Source organism: Stegostoma tigrinum, chromosome 41, assembly GCF_030684315.1.
Source record: "Stegostoma tigrinum isolate sSteTig4 chromosome 41, sSteTig4.hap1, whole genome shotgun sequence".
Lineage (NCBI taxonomy): Eukaryota > Metazoa > Chordata > Chondrichthyes > Orectolobiformes > Stegostomatidae > Stegostoma > Stegostoma tigrinum.
The window spans coordinates 15777052-15794165 of record NC_081394.1 but is presented as its reverse complement, the minus strand read 5'-3'; the positions used below and the strand labels follow the sequence as shown (position 1 = coordinate 15794165).

The following is a 17114-nucleotide window of genomic DNA, read 5'->3' as shown; positions in this document are numbered from 1 at the left end:
CTCCCCAGTTTCCTGGGACACAGTTGTCAGAGGCTGGCCGGCATTTATTGCCCACCCTTAATTGTCCCCCAGAAGGGAGTGGTTTTGCAGGAAACCACACAGCCAGTCTTCAGACAGCAAGATCCCGCAAGCAGCCCTGAGGTACCCACTCAGTGGCCAGAAATAGTTTGAACCTCTTTGAAATGACAACTATAAATGGAAACCTTCAGCACAGCCTCCCCGTGTCTGTGTGTTTTTCCTCCGGGTGTTCCAGTTTCCCCTCTCAGTCCAAGGATGTGCACATTCGGTGGACTGACCATGTTAAATTACTCAGTATTCAGAGATGTGCTGGCTCGGTGGAATAGCCATGGGAAATGCAGGGTTACAGAGGTAGGGTGATAATTTGGGTGGGATGCTCTTTGGGAGGGTCAGTGCAGAATCGATGGGCCGAATAGCCTGCTCCCACACTGTAGGGATTCTATGAATTGCAGTAGATTTCTCAAGCCTTTGTGAATCTGTGTTTCCTCTGTCTGATAATGCTACATTGCCCTGCTGCTCTTGCTGCAAGAGCTCCATAAAAGTAGGAGGAGACAGTGGCCTAGTTAATCCAGAGACCTAGGTAACGTTCTAGGGACACAGGTTCGAATCCCACCACAGCAGATGGTGGAATATGAATTCAATAATCTATTGCTGACTGTGAATCCATTGTCGATTATAAGAAAAAACCCGCCTGGTTCACTATTGTCCTTTAGAGAAGGAAACTGCCATCCTTACCTGGCCTGGCCTACATGTGACTCTAAACTCTCCTCTGGGCAAAAAAGGCTGCCTGGTCAGTGACACCCTCATCCCATGAATAAATAAAAAAAATAGTCCAGTAAGGTTAGTCCTCAGTTGTTTGAAACTCCTGTGAAATCAGGTCTCCCCATGAAACAATGCTGCTACCCCCAGGGATTAATTTGGTGAATCTCTACCACATAACCTCACAACTAAACATTGGGCCCATCCATTCAGCACAATCACAGACTGATTCTCTCCCGCTCCCCTCAAAAGCCCTCAATTCCCCCCATAGAATCTGTTGGATCCCAGTCTTAAATATATTCACCCACGGAACATCTGCAAACTTCTGGCGTGGAGAAATCCAAAGATGCACAGGCCTCCGAGTGAAGAAATATCTCATCTCAGTCCGAAATGATCATCCCCATCTCCTGTCCCCCTCCCCCACTAAACTCCTATGTTCTAGATTCCTCCAATGGGGCCAAGCAGGAGGACAGTCTCTCAGTGATCTCCCCCCCCACCCTAGCCTGGACTCTTGCCAGTTTCAGTGAAACTCCCTCTCATTCTTCTAAGCTCCGGACAATATTTGACTGAGTGCACTCAGCACCCCATCACAGGACAACTCCCCCCTAATCTGATGAACTGCTTCTAATGTGTTAATCTGCTCACAGTATTTCAGCTGCGGTCTCTCAGGACCCTTCTACAAACTGAACTAGATTTACTCCTTTATTCCAATCCTGTGCTTACAATGGAGGCACTACAATAATTTGCCTTCCCATTGCTTTTGCACCACATACTGAAAAGACAGCACCTTTTCCTTTTTCTGTTTTTGTTCCCCACTGTGGATTGAAATTGGAAAAGGGCTGCTTCTTTTTTAAAACAAAGGGTTACAGCATTGTTTAAAAGCAAGTAACATGACCCTCATTGTAAGTGGTTTTTACATTAATAGCCTTTTCAGGTTGCGGAGCTGCAGACGATCTGGAGTTAAGGGGTATGCAGGAATGGACTCTCGGCTGGCCACAGGTCACCGATTGGTCTGTGGATGAGTGATTCTGCCTGCCAACCACACTGCCATTGGCTCCCCAGTAGGTGATCAGTTTGGGGCATGCGCATGCTTGAGACAGAAGCCATTAGAACTCTGCAAGGGTAGGAGCTGAGTCCTCTCCTCTGCAGTAAAACCACTACACACCTGAGAAAAGCAAGTTGCAAAATCAGTGACTCCTAAGCAGTGAGATAGAAGCCCAACCACCCTGGATAAGGAGAACCAAGAAGCAGCATGGCTGACAAACTGAAAAAGATCATCTCCATGGAACCCTCTGAACAGGGAACAGTGAAGGGCCTTTCCTCGTGTTCCTTCTATCTGTAACGCAAATTATTTTCTTCCTGCCTCTGTGGGCATGCATTGAGGGGGAAATTGTGACAAGCTAAGGTTTTAACTGGTGGTGTTATATCTAGCGTTGGTTTGCAATTGTTAGTGTTGCTAGAATCTATTTGCTTGTAACAAACAATTACTCTTTGAGCACAGAAACCCAGGGATTGCTTTCTGTCAACATGTGTTGACAAGACAGGTCAGTTTGACACAAAAACCGAAAATGCTGGAAAAGTTCAGCAGGACTGGCAGCATTTGTGGATAGAAATCAAAGTTAATATTTCGGGTCTGGTGACCCTTCCTCAGGCCCGAAATGTCAAACTCCGACTTTTCTCCAAAGATGCTGCCAGGCCTGCTGAGCTTTTCTAGCAGTTTCTGATTTGCAGCGTCCACAGTTCTTTCGGTTTTCATTAGGTCAACTTGGCAGTACCAATGATTTTCTGTTCCTTGAGCAAGCAAACCCCGGCATTTCTGGACATCACCGTTTGCAAATTTTGCTCCTTTTCAGAAAAAAGAAGTATTCTGCTCTCCTGTTCAAAGTGAGTAATTTCACAGTTCACCTGGTGTTACCTCTTCTGCCCCTTCACCTGTCTCTGACTCCTACTGCAGCCGCAGTCCAGCATCCTCAGAGGTGAGCTTGCAAACTAAAATATATTAATCGTGAGGAGGCAGAAAGCAATGCTGATTGCAGAAACACCAGGGCCCGAGCTCTGTACCTCCTGACATTTACTGCCCACTAGAAACTGCCACATTTCCATCCATTCCCTGATTCCTGTTCAATTCTCCATCTATTTTGACATATCACTCGAGGTCGTGCCTCCTGAGCAACTCAACAAAAGCTTTCCCATAGGCTGCCTGGAGGTTCCAAAAGACAAATGGACTCAGAACCACCTTCTCATAAATAAATAAATTGTTTAATGACGATGGCTGGACGATCCTGTAGCCACTCAGGTACAGTCAGGAGGTCACACGTCGAAGCAGATGGGGCACGGCAAGGAAGGCAAGAGACAGAAAAGTCAGTGAGATGCTCCTCACTAGCAGACAGTGAGCTAAGGAGACGCGGCAAATGAGGTGAGGAATTCAGGAAAGCTTTCATCAGCAACAGAGACAGTGTTTAGGGTTGGAGGGGGCACGGGGAAGGTCAGTGACACTGGCAGAGGCAGGGGTTGGGGGTCAGGGGTCAGTGACGGTGGCAGATACAAGGGTCAGTGAGCAGTGGTGTCAGTGATGCTGGCAGCGGCAGGAGTCGGGTGGGGGGGGGTGGTGTCAGTGACACTGGCAGGGGCAGGAGTCCGGTGAGGAACAGCAACGAGCCAGCTCGAGGAGGGCGCTGCTAACAAAGAGAGCAGCGAAGGTGGCCAACAGTGCCTGCGCCGCCCCCAGCAATTGCCCCAGGTCGAAGTGGCGACGTGCGGGGGCAGCAGGAATCACCAGGTGGAAGGTGGCAGCCCACTTCCCACCCACAAGGCAGTGGTAAAGGCCTTGGTCAGAGGCAGCCACTCGGGCGATGTAGTAAGTGGCTCCCCCTGTCAGGGGGTCCAGCCAGCGAGAGGGGGCCTGGCCCCGGCGTCGCAGTAGTTTGGCCCGGGTTAGGGCTGCCCCGTCTCGCTGCCATGACACCGGCCGGTGGATGGAGGCTCCCGGGCAGGTGAGCATCAGGCGGGCACCCGGCTGTACCAGGCGGGTACGGGGGGGAGGGCGGCGGTGGGGTCACCCTGAGGGGACAGCTGACACGGCAGGGTTCCACTTGCAGTTCAGGGCCATGGGAAGGGAAACCAAACCCAGTCAGGAGCCCGCAGGGCACGGTCTCAGCCCCTACCCGTCCGTAACAGTAGCCCAGCCTCTTGCGTTCTCCTGGGGCTCCACAGCGGTCGCAGGTCTGCCAGGGGCTCCAGACAGTAAACAGCAGCGAGTCCCGAGGAGTGGGGGATGCAGGGAGCCAGCCCAGTGCTGCCTGGGCGACATGAAGCTGGGTGGCGTCCTGTACCTCGACCTGGAAGCTCGCCAGAGTGCGCCTGCCGTCCTTACACACGTACAGGCCCGAGTCCCAGGGCCTGGCCTGCTGAACTTCCAGCTGGTCCCATAGCACACGGCTCTTCATCTTCAGCTGCTTGAGGGGGCCTCGGTAATAGCGAGCTGCCCAGGGCCCGGCAATGGTCCTTGCCACGCTGCCATTGCTGTACTGCCAGTGGAGCTGACCGCTCCGCCCCCTTGCTGGGCATCGCAACCTGAACGGGTTGTGAGAGACGAAGGGCAGCCGCAGCAGGGGCACTGGGGGAGGCCCCGACACCAATAACAACTTGGGCAAGGTGCCCAGGACAGCGAGGATAGCGAGGCTCACCAGCACGGAGAGGGTGCCAGGCATGGCGAGGACACCCACGAGGAAGGGGTGGGGGAACCGGGACCTGGAGACGTATACGCGCTCTCCCCCCACTCCCACACACTCCCCTGTCACCACCCCCCTCCCCATATACACACGTACAGCTTTGTGACATCGCCTCTGACAGGTGTTCTCATCCCTTCACAACCACCCCTCACCCCAACACACTACTCTAACTCCGCCCAGCCCCTAACCCCCCCACTTCTCTTCTCCATCACCTCCTCTGGCCCCTACCACCTTCCCCGTATCTGTCATCCTCTCCGGCCCCTACACTGCTCCAATTCTGAGACTGAAAAGTCAGTCGCTGTGTCATTCTGGGTGGTGGTCACTTTGTGAATCAGACTTTGTTCATGTAAAGCAACATCCAGACCTGGCTGAACTGACATGGAACATTTGGACCTCTCAGTTTCCTGATAATGGCCATCCCAACGGGGGCAGTGGTTGGGGGTGGGGGGGGGGGGGAGAGAGCGCAAGAGCGAGAGAGAAAGAGAGAGAGAGAGAGGGAGAATCTATAACATCTCCCATTAATGTTTAATATACTTCCACCTCTCAACCATCACTACTATTCACCTGGGGTTATCAATGACAAGAAACTGAACTAAACTAGCAATGTCAATACTGTGACAACAGCAGGCCAGATTTGTGCATTGAGTAACTCACCTCCTGGAAAATCTTTATTCCTGTGAGGTGAGGGAATTGCCGAGCCAGAGTTTATTGCCCAGCCCAAACTACCCCTTGAGAAAGTGCTTCCTTTCTGAGGCACTGCAGTTTGCCACGTATTTAGCAGTTACCTACATTGCCAAACGTCTGGTGCCACATTTCTGGCCGAGTTTTATTTTGCCTGGGGGCCCTGTCCTCTCCGGCGCACAGAAATGGTAGGCGGGCCGTTCTTTCAACCAAGACAGACGGTGCCTGAAGCCAGAACGAATCCTCCAACACAAAGCAACATGATGTGACCAATCAGTCCATCAAGGCAGTTCCGTCCCAGAAGGAAATCAATGGTGACTCAACCAGTCAAATTATGCAACGGTGCATTGTCTGTGATGCCTCATATTGTCAGCGGGAGCCTGCTGTGCACAATGCAGCCAGTGCAATTCCTACCCAGAAATTGTGGCCATGCTGCAAGTAGCATTAATCGGATATAGAGTGCTGATTTGCTCTCTGTTAAAAGCAGGGGGAAGGGAGCAAGTATCCCTCACCTCAGCCCATCGCTGTCTGTCTCCCACACTGCTGGGCCCCTCCTTTGGTCTGTCTGCCTCCATTCTTCTCCCCAGTAAACACCCCGTCTTATTCTATATTTTTCCGTAGTTTCAACTGTAGATTGAAGTGAGGAGAAAACTGTTTTAAAAGCCATGGAATACTGAAGGCTTGTTGCACTGTTTGAAAATCAGCAGCTGTGTAAACGCTGCTTATTGAGGCTTGAGCAGTAGTCGAAGTGTACTTTATCATTACAAACTTCATATTGAGACATGCAGCCAGCAACAAGCAAGGTAATATGGACTCGTGTCAACTACGTTAAGATTGGCTCCCAGGTAACTGAAGAACTTCAGGCTGCAGACAAAATTGTGAGAAGACTTTGAGCCCAGGACTCTTGATTTTCTGACACTTTATGCCTGAAGTAAATCTCCTACTTTTTCGGTCAATGAGCTGAGACTGCTCATTTTTGTTTAAAATGTTACTTTTTACAAGTGTAAACCAGTGATTCTTTGTCTCTGACAAAACAGTGAAAACGTCTGGAGCTGGGAGACTGAGACACTGTATTCAGATCAGTACAAGAACCATCCTCAACAGATCCTGTGAACTGAACTGCTTTCCAAACCTTCCTCTCCATCCGTAATGCCCTTCCTTCCTTTCCCCTGACTGTACAAGGTGGACAGGGCTGCGGGGGGGGGGGGAAGAGAGCAGGGTTAGAACTGATAGTTACGTGCTGACTGCGCCTGAACACTGATCTGTGATGAGAATTTATTTAATTACAATAAACGCTATTTACCTTTGAGCTTCTTCTCTGCCCTCATCCTTTTGTCACAAAACCTTTGCTTCACTCAATACATCTCTGCACCCATGCTCACCACTCCTCCTCTCCCTCCCTCCTCCCTCCCCCCCCCCCCAAAACCGGGGCTCACCACTCCTCCTCTCCCTCCCTCCCCCCCCCCTCCCCCAAAACCGGGGCTCACCACTCCTCCTCTCCCTCCCTCCCCCCCCCCCGCCTCCCCCAAAACCGGGGCTCACCACTCCTCCTCTCCCTCCCTCTCCCCCCCCCCAAAACCGGGGCTCACCACTCCTCCTCTCTCTCCCCCCCCCCAAACCGGGGCTCACCACTCCTCCTCTCTCTCTCCCCCACCCCCCCCCAAACCAGGGCTCACCACTCCTCCTCCTCTCCCCGCCCCCCCCAAACCGGGGCTCACCACTCCTCCTCTCCTCCTCTCTCTCTCCCCCCCCCCCCAAACCAGGGCTCACCACTCCTCCTCTCTCTCCCCCCCCCCCCCAAAACCAGGGCTCACCACTCCTCCTCTCTCTCTCCCCCCCCCCCCCAAACCGGGGCTCACCACTCCTCCTCTCCCTCTCCCCCCCCCCCAAACCAGGGCTCACCACTCCTCCTCTCTCTCTCCCCCCCCCCCCCAAAACCAGGGCTCACCACTCCTCCTCTCTCTCTCCCCCCCCCCCCCCCCCCCAAACCAGGGCTCACCACTCCTCCTCTCTCTCTCCCCCCCCCCCCCCCCAAACCAGGGCTCACCACTCCTCCTCTCTCTCTCCCCCCCCCCCCCCAAACCAGGGCTCACCACTCCTCCTCTCTCTCTCTCCCCCCCCCCCCCCCCAAACCAGGGCTCACCACTCCTCCTCTCTCTCTCCCCCCCCCCCCCCCCCCAAACCAGGGCTCACCACTCCTCCTCTCTCTCTCCCCCCCCCCCCCCCAAACCAGGGCTCACCACTCCTCCTCTCTCTCTCCCCCCCCCCCCCCAAAACCAGGGCTCACCACTCCTCCTCTCTCTCCCCCCCCCCCCCCCCAAACCAGGGCTCACCACTCCTCCTCTCTCTCTCTCCCCCCCCCCCCCCCCAAACCAGGGCTCACCACTCCTCCTCCTCTCCCCGCCCCCCCCAAACCGGGACTCACCCCACCATTTCCCCTCCCCCCCGGTGCTCTCTATGCACGACACCCCCCGACGGGGATCTCCCGCTCACACAACTCCTCCCCTCCGATCCCCTCCCCATGGGGTTTTCCTTCTCTCACACACGCCCCCCCCTCCCCACGGTGTACTCCTTCACCTCCCCCATACTCACTGCTATTGCCGTTCCCAGGCGGGGAGTTGCTCCGGCCCCTGCCCCCGGCCCCGCCCTTGTGGTTCTGACTGGATGATGCCGGGCCCTGAGTGAACGATGTGGTAAGGGGCCTCCCGATGCCGCTCATGGCCGGGGCCAGGGCCCCTCTCCCGGGGAGGGGTGGGAGGAGAGAGCCGACCACCCACCGAAAGGCCTCACACTCCCGGGAAAAGGGAAACTGCCGCACAGCCTGCCGGGATTGTAGTCCCGGGGCGGCTCCGGGCACCACCAGTAGGAAGCAACAGCCTGCGAGAAAGGACTACAACTCCCAGAGGGCACCGCGCTACAGAGGCGGGACAAGTTAGCGCGCGGACTCAGTGTGTTCTGGGAGGTGGGGAGAGAATGGAGGGGTGGGGAGTGTGAGAGTTGGGGGTGGGGTGTGAGTGAGGGGGGGCGGGGTGTGTGAGTGAGGGGGGGCGGGGTGTGTGAGTGAGGGGGGGCGGGGTGTGTGTGAGGGGGGGCGGGGTGTGTGAGTGAGGGGGGGGCGGGGTGAGTGAGGGGGGCGGGGTGAGTGAGGGGGGGCGGGGTGAGTGAGGGGGGGCGGGGTGAGTGAGGGGGGGCGGGGTGAGTGAGGGGGGGCGGGGTGAGGGGGGGGGGCGGGGTGAGGGGGGGGCGGGGTGAGTGGGGGGGGCGGGGTGAGTGGGGGGGTGAGTGGGGGGGGGGCGGGGTGAGTGGGGGGGGGTGTGTGCGGGGGGGGCGGGGTGTGTGCGGGGGGTGCGGGGGGTGCGGGGGGTGCGGGGGGTGCGGGGGGTGCGGGGGGGGCGGGGGGGGGCGGGGTGTGTGCGGGGGGGCGGGGTGTGTGCGGGGGGGGCGGGGTGTGCGGGGGGGGCGGGGTGTGTGCGGGGGGGGCGGGGTGTGTGCGGGGGGGGCGGGGGGGGTGCGGGGGGGGCGGGGGGGGGGCGGGGGGGGGGGCGGGGTGTGTGCGGGGGGGGGCGGGGGGGGCGGGGTGTGTGCGGGGGGGGGCGGGGGGGGCGGGGTGTGTGCGGGGGGGGCGGGGGGGGGCGGGGTGTGTGCGGGGGGGGGCGGGGTGTGTGCGGGGGGGGCGGGGTGTGTGCGGGGGGGGGCGGGGTGTGCGGGGGGGGCGGGGTGTGTGCGGGGGGGGCGGGGTGTGTGCAGGGGGGGCGGGGGGGCGGGGTGTGTGCGTTTTGGTTGCGGGGTGTTGAGTGAGGGGGGGCGGGGTGTTGAGTGAGGGGGGGGCGGGGTGTTGAGTGAGGGGGGAGCGGGGTGTTGAGTGAGGGGGGGGCGGGGTGTTGAGTGAGGGGGGGGCGGGGTGTTGATTGAGGGGGGCGGGGTGTTGAGTGAGGGGGGCGGGGTGTGTGAGTGGGGGGGGTGGGGTGTGTGAGTGGGGGGGGCGGGGTGTGTGAGTTTTGGGTGTGGGGTGTTGAGTGAGGGGGTGGCGGGGTGTTGATTGAGGGGGGGCGGGGTGTTGAGTGAGGGGGGCGGGGTGTTGAGTGAGGGGGGCGGGGTGTGTGAGTGAGGGGGGCGGGGTGTTGAGTGAGGGGGGGCGGGGTGTGTGAGTGAGGGGGGGCAGGGTGTGAGTGAGGGGGGGGGGGCGGGGTGTGAGTGAGGGGGGGCGGGGTGTGAGTGAGGGGGGGGCGGGGTGTGAGAGTGAGGGGGGGCGGGGTGTGTGAGTGAAGGGGGCGGGGTGTGTGAGTGGTGGGGGCGGGGTGTGTGAGTGAGGGGGGGGCGGGGTGTGTGAGTGAGGGGGGGCGGGGTGTGTGAGTGAGGGGGGGCGGGGGTGTGTGAGTGAGGGGTCAGGGTGTGTGAGTGAGGGGAGGCGGGGTGTTGAGTGAGGGGGGCGGGGTGTTGAGTGAGGGGGGGGCGGGGTGTTGAGTGAGGGGGGGCGGGGTGTGTGAGTGAGGGGGGGCGGGGTGTGAGTGGGGGGGCGGGGTGTGTGAGTGAGGCGGGGCGGGGTGTGAGTGAGGGGGGCGGCGTGTGAGTGTGTGAGAGGGGGCAGGGTGTGTGAGAGTTGGGGGCAGGGTGTGAGTGTGAGGGGACGGGGTGTGTGTGAGGGGGCGGCGGGGTGTGTGAGAGTTGGGGGCAGGGTGTGTGTGTGTTTTTGAGGGGGCGGGGTGTGAGTGTGAGGGGGAGGGGTGTGTGAGAGTTGGGGGTGGGGTGTGTGTGTGAGAGGGGGGCGGGGTGTGTGTGTGAGAGGGGGGCGGGGTGTGTGAGTGTGAGGGGGCGGGGTGTGTGTGAGGGGACGGGGTGTGAGAGTTGGGGGTGGGGTGTGTGTGAGAGGGGGCGGGGTGTGTGAGTATGAGGGGGCGGGGTGTGAGAATTGGGGTTGGGGTGTGTGTGTGTGAGGGGATGGGGTGTGTGTGAGGGGGCAGGGTGTGTGTGAGTGTTTTTGAGGGGGCGGGGTGTGAGTGTGAGGGGGAGGGGTGTGTGTGTGAGAGGGGGGCGGGGTGTGTGTGAGGGGGGGCGGGGTGTGTGTGTGAGGGGGGGAGGGGTGTGGGTGTTGGGGGGGGCGGGGTGTGTGAGGGGGCGGGGTGTGAGAGTTGGGGGTGGGGTGTGTGTGAGGGGGGGCGGGGTGTGTGAGTGTGAGGGGGCGGGGTGTGTGAGAATTGGGGTTGGGGTGTGTGTGTGTGAGGGGATGGGGTGTGTTTGAGGGGGTAGGGTGTGTGTGAGGGGGCAGGGTGTGTGTGAGGGGGCAGGGTGTGTGTGAGTTGGGGCGGGGTATGTGAGTGTGAGGGGGCGGTGTTTGAGTGTGAGGGGGGTGTGTGAGAGTTGGGGGCGGGGTGTGTGTGAGGGGGTGGGGTGTGTGAGTTGGGCGCGGGGTGTGTGTGTGTGTGGTGTGTGTGTGTGAGGGGGGCGGGGTGTGTGAGTGTGAGGGGGCGGGATGTGAGTGTTGGGGGCGTGTGTGACAGTGAGGGAGAGGGGTATGAGTGGGCGGGGTATGTGACAGTGAGGGAGTGGGGTGTGTGACTGAGTGGGCGGGGTGTGTGAGTATGAGAGGGCGGGGTGTGAGTGTGAGTGAGCGGGGTGTTTGAGTGAGAGGGCGGGGTATGTGAGGGCGACGGGGTGGCGTGTGTGACAGTGTGAGGGCACTTTGTGTAAGTGCGAAGGGGCGGGGTGGGTGAGTGTCGGGGCGGGGTTTGAGTGAACGGGGTGTGTGAGTGTCAGGGGGCAGGGTGTGTGAGTGTGAGAGGGTGGGGTGTGTGACAGTGAGAGGGCAGGGTATGTGTGAGTGAAGGAGGGTGTGTGAGAGTGAGAGGGCAGGGTTGTGAGTGAGAGGACGGGGTGTGAGAGTGAGGGGAAGGGGTGTGTGAGAGTGAGAGGGTGGGGTGTGTTAGAGTGAGGGGGCGGGGTATGTGTGAGTGAAGGAAGGTCTGTGGGAGTGAGGGCAGGGTTGTGAGAGTGAGGGGGCGGTGTGTGTGTGTGAGAGGGCGGGGTGTGAGAGTGAGGGGAAGGGGTGTGTGAGAGTGAGGGAGCCGGGTGTGTTAGAGTGAGGGGGCAGTATTGTGACAGTGAGAGGGCGGTGTGTGTGAGAGTGATGGGGTGGGTTGTGTGACAGTGAGGGAGCAGAGTGTATCACAGTGAAGGAACAGGGTGTCTGAGAGTGAGGAGTACACTACAGTGAGTGATGTATATTACAGAGAGAGTGTGCGGTACATGACAATGACTGATGTATATTGCGATGAGGGTGTGGGGCACATTTCAGTGAGGCTTGTATATTAGAGTGAAGTGGTGTGGTACATTACAGTGAGGAATGTGCATTATAGTGAGGGTGTCAGGAACATTACAATGAGGGATATATATTGTCGTGAGGGTGTGGTTTACATGACAGAGAGGGATGTATATTGCAGTGCAAGTGTGGGGTACATTGCAGTGAGGAATGTGTATTACAGTTAAAGTGTGGGGTACATTACAGTGAGGGATGTATACTGCAGTGAGGCTGTGGGGTCCATCACAGTGACAGAGGCATATTACAGTGAGGGTGTAGAGTACATTACTGTCAGGGAGTAGGGTCCATTAGAATGAGAAATGTATATTGCAGTGACGGTGTGTGGTACATTACAGTGAGAGATGTATATTGCAGAGAGAGTGTGGGGTACATTTCAGTGAGTAATATATATTACAGTGAAGGATGTATATTACAGTGACGGATGTATATTGCAGTGAGAGTGTGAGGTACATTAGTGAGAGATGTATATTTCAGTGAGGGTGTGGGGTACATTACAGTGAGGGATGTATATTGCAGAGAGAGTGTGGGGTACATTTCAGTGAGTAATATATATTACAGTGAGGGATGTATATTTACAGTGACAGATGTATATTGCAGTGAGAGTGTGAGGTACATTACAGTGAGGAATATATTTTACAATGAGGGGGTCAGGTACATTATAATGAAGGATCTATTTTGCAGTGAGAGTGTAGAGTACATCCTAGTAATGCATGTATATCGTAGTGAGGGTGCGGACTATATTACAGTGAGGGATGTATATCGCAGTGAGAGTGTGAGGGACAATACTGTGAGGAATGTAAATCACAGTGAGGGTGCAGGGTACATTATAGTGAGGGATGTATATTGCAGTGAGAGTGTGGGATCCATTACAGTGAGGAATGTATACTACAGTGAGGTGGTGTGGTACATTACAGTGAGGGATATATATTACAGTGAGGGTGTGGGGTACATTACAGTCAGGGATGTATATTGCAGTGAGGGTGCAGAGTACATTACAATGAGGGATGTACAATACAGTGTGCGTGTGGGGTACATCGCAATGTGGAATATAGATTACAGTGAGGTGGTGTGGTACATTACAGTGAGGGATATATTTTACAGTGAGGGATGTATATTGCAGTGATGGTGTGGGGTACATTACAGTTAGGAATGTATATTGCAGTGAGGGCATGGGTACTTTACAGTAAGCAATGTTTATCACAGTGGGGGTGTGGGGTACATTAGTGAGGGATGTACATTACAATGAGGGATGTATATTGCAGTGATGGTGTGGGGTACATTACAGTGAGGGATGTAAATTGTAGTGAGTGTGTTGTATACGTTACAATGTGGAATGTAGATTACAGTGAGGTGTGGTGTCCATTAGTGAGGGATGTATATTACAGTAACGGTGTGGAGTACATGAGAGTGAGGTATGTATATTACTGAGAGACTGTAGTGTACATTACAGTGAGGGATGTATATTTCAGTCAGAGTTTGGGGTACATTACAGGGAGGGATGTACATTGCAGTGAGACCGTGAGGGACATTACAGTGAGAGATGTATAGTGCAGTGAGAGTATGGTATACATTACAGTGAGGGATGTATATTGCACTGAGAGTGTCGGGTACATTACAATGAGGGATGTTTATTAGAGTGAGGGATGTTTCTCGCAGTGAGTGTGAGGTACATTACAGTGAGGAATGTATATCACAGTGAGGGTGTGGGGTACATTACAGTGAGGGATGTCCATTGCAGTAAGGGTGTAGAGTACATTACAGTGACGGATGTGCATTACAGTGAGGATGGAGAGTACATTACAGTGAGGGTCTGTGCAACATTACAATGTGGAATGTATATTGCAGTGAGGGTGCAAGATAAATTACAGTGAGGGCGTTGGTACATTACAGTGAGAGATGTATATTGCAGTGAGAGTGTGGGGTACATTACAGTCAAGAATGTATATTACAGTGAGGGATGTATATTGCAGCGAGGGTGTAGGGTACATTACAGTGAGGAATGTATATTAGAGTGAGGTGGTTTGGTACATTCCACTGAATGATATATATTGCTGTGAGAGTGTGGTGTACATTACAGTGACAGATATATATGGCACTGAGTGCAAGGTACATTACAGTGAGAGATGTATATTGCAGTGAGAGTGTTGGGTACATTACAGTCAGGAAAGTATATTACAGTGTGGTGGTATGGTATATTACAGTGAGGGTATGGTATACATTACAGATGGGATGTATATTACAGTGAGAGTGTGGTATGCAGTACAGTGAGAGATGTATATCACAGTGAGTTGTGGGGTACATTACAGTGAAGGATGTATATAACAGTGAGGGTGTGGGGTACATTACAGTGAGGGATGTATATTACAGTGAGTTTTTGTGGTACAGTGAGGGATGTATATTACAGTGAGGGATGTATATTGCAGTGAGGGTTTGTGGTACAGTGAGGGATGTATATTACAGTGAGGGATGTATATTACAGTGAGGGTTTGTAGTACAGTGAAGGATGTATATTACAGTGAGGGATGTATATTGCAGTGAGGGTGTGGGGTACATTACAGTGAGGGATGTATATTACGGTGAGGGTTTGTGGTACAGTGAGGGATGTATATTACGGTGAGGGATGTATATTGCTGTGAGGGTGTGGGGTACATTACAGTGAGGGATGTATATTACGGTGAGGGTTTGTGGTACAGTGAGGGATGTATATTACGGTGAGGGATGTATATTGCTGTGAGGGTTTGTGGTACAGTGAGAGATGTATATTGCAGTGAGGGTGTCGAGTATATTACAGTCAGGAAAGTATATCACAGTGAGGGATGTATATTACGGTGAGGGATGTATATTGCAGTGAGGGTGTGGGGTACATTACAGTCAGGAATGTATATTACAGTGAGGGTGTGGGGTACATTACAGTGAGGAATGTATATTACAGTGAGGGATGTATATTGCAGTGAGGGTGTCGGGTACATTACAGTCAGGAATGTATTACAGTGAGGGATGTATATTACAGTGAGGGTGTGGGGTACCTTACAGTGAGGGATGTATATTGCAGTGAGGGTGTCGGGTACATGACAGTCAGGAATGTATATTACAGTGAGGGATGTATATTGCAGTGAGGGTGTGGGGTACATTACAGTGAGGAATGTATACTGCAGTGAGGGTGTGGGGTACCTTACAGTGAGGAATGTATATTGCAGTGAGGAATGTATATTGCAGTGAGGGTGTCGGGTACCTTACAGTGAGAAATGTATATTACAGTGAGGGATGTATATTGCAGTGAGGGTGTCGGGTACATTACAGTGAGGAATGTATATTACAGTGAGGGATGTATATTGCAGTGAGGGTGTCGGGTACATTACAGTGAGGGATGTATATTACAGTGAGGGATGTATATTGCAGTGAGGGTGTCGGGTACATTACAGTGAGGGATGTATATTACAGTGAGGGATGTATATTGCAGTGAGGGTGTTGGGTACATTACAGTGAGGGTGTCGGGTACATTACAGTGAGGATGCCGGGTACATTACAGTGTGGAATTGTGGTGACTGACGTTGTGGGACCAGCAGGCACTTTTACAACTCTTTGAATGACTCTGAGACTGGGTTTGTTTATCTGTACAGTTTATTTTTGATGTTTGACACTCAAGTTACAAAAATGACGCAGATTAACGTCACTGTCCACATCAAACTTGTGAAACACATCAGAACATCTACTCACTAGCACAGGACAGAGAGACTAGCACATCATAACAGAGAAAATCAAATCTGGAAGGGAGTTTGGGGGATAGTTTGGGGTGGGGTGAGGTTAGTGAGGGTGATAGAGTGAGAGTAGTACACGCAACACAGGAAGAGGTCCTCCCGTGTGACCCAGTGTAATTCCAGTGGACTGGAGCCAATTTCAGGTTCCCACTCATCCATTCAGTTAAACGATGTAACTCCAGCAGCAATGTCCTCACTGAGTCTTAAACTGGATTCACAGATGTGACGACAGTTTGCCTGTCATGGTAACCAAGGGCAACCGTCAGCCTGTCCTAGAATATCTCTGATTGCTTCGTTACATCAGGCAGTGTTGGTCAAAGTAGGCCAGATTACAGGCCCCTGGTACCATGGTTACCATCAGGCTATGTTAGTTACTGTAGGCTGTATTACAGGCCCCTGGTACCATGGTTACCATCAGGCTGTATTACAGGCCCCTGGTACCATGGTTACCATCAGGCTGTGTTAGCTACTGTAGGCCGGATTATAGGCTCCTGGTACCATGGTTAATTTCAGGCTGTGCTGGTTACTGTAGGCCGGATTATAGGCCCTGTTAGCAGTCATTCAATAGGGGCTCCATTTATTCCAAGGCATCATATACTCACTGAGACATACAGCACAGAAACAGACCCTTCGGTCCAATGAGACCATGCCGAACATAATCCCAAACAGAACTAGTCCTACCTGCCTGCTCATGGCCCATATCCCTCCAAGCCTTTGCTCAGTAAATACACATGTCCCACTGGCTAAGGGCAGCACTTGCTGAGAATCTCACTGCTATTGGATTAGGGTCCAATTGGGCTCAGTCCCAGTGGTTCAAGGTCCCACTGGGCTCAGTTCCATTGGCCCATGATCCCATTGGGCTCAGTCCCAATGGTTCAGGGTCCCACTGGGCTCAGTTCCATTGGCCCATGATCCCGTTGGGCTCAGTCCCAATGGTTCAGGGTCCCATTGGGCTCAGTTCCATTGGCCCATGGTCCCATTGGGCTCACTCCTGGTGGTTCAGGGTCCCATTCGGCTCAGTTCCATTGGCCCATGGTCCCATTGGCCTCAGTCCTAGTGGTTCAAGGTCCCATTGGCCTCAGTCCCAGTGTTTCAGGATCTCGCTGGGCTCCATCCCAGTGGTTCAGGGTCCCGCTGGGCTCCGTCCCAGTGGTTCAGGGTCCCGCTGGACTCCGTCGCAGTGGTTCAGGGTCCCGCTGGGCTCCGTCCCAGTGGTTCAGGGTCCCGCTGGGCTCCGTCCCAGTGGTTCAGGGTCCCGCTGGGCTCCATCCCAGTGGTTCAGGGTCCCGCTGGGCGCAGTTCTGTTGGTTCAGGGTCCCGCTGGGCTCAGTCCCAGCGGTTCAGGATCCCACTGTGCTCCGTCCCAGCGGTTCAGGGTCCCACTGGGCTCAGTCCCAGCGGTTCAGGGTCCCGCTGGGCTCAGTCCCAGCGGTTCAGGATCCCACTGGGCTCCGTCCCAGCGGTTCAGGGTCCCACTGGGCTCAGTCCCAGTGGTTCAGAGTCCCACTGGGCGTAGTTCTGTCGGTTCAGGGTCCTGCTGGGCTCCGTCCCAGCGGTTCAGCGTCCCACTGGGCGCAGTTCTGTTGGTTCAGGGTCCCGCTGGGCTCAGTCCCAGCGGTTCAGGGTCCCGCTGGGCTCAGTCCCAGCGGTTCAGGATCCCACTGGGCTCCATCCCAGCGGTTCAGGATCCCACTGGGCTCTGTCCCAGAGTCCCACTGGGCGTAGTTCTGTCGGTTCAGGGTCCCGCTGGGCTCCATCCCAGCGGTTCAGGGTCCCACTGCACGCAGTTCTGTCGGTTCAGGGTCCCACTGGGCTCAGTCCCACTGGTCACCACTGGACCCGAGTTGCTCT

The 17114-nt window shown here is 55.1% G+C and overlaps 1 protein-coding gene across 1 annotated transcript in view; it reads right to left on the bottom strand.

Annotated features, from left to right (window-relative positions):
- LOC125448511 (glycogen synthase kinase-3 beta-like) overlaps positions 1–8015 on the bottom strand; it is a 43104-nt gene extending 35089 nt beyond the window's left edge. Inside the window, exon 1 of the mRNA XM_048523854.2 lies at positions 7782–8015. Coding sequence (XP_048379811.1) covers positions 7782–7908 — 127 coding nt within the window. The 5' untranslated portion in view covers positions 7909–8015. The remainder of the gene's footprint in view (positions 1–7781) is intronic.
- Positions 8016–17114: the final 9099 nt, after the last annotated feature.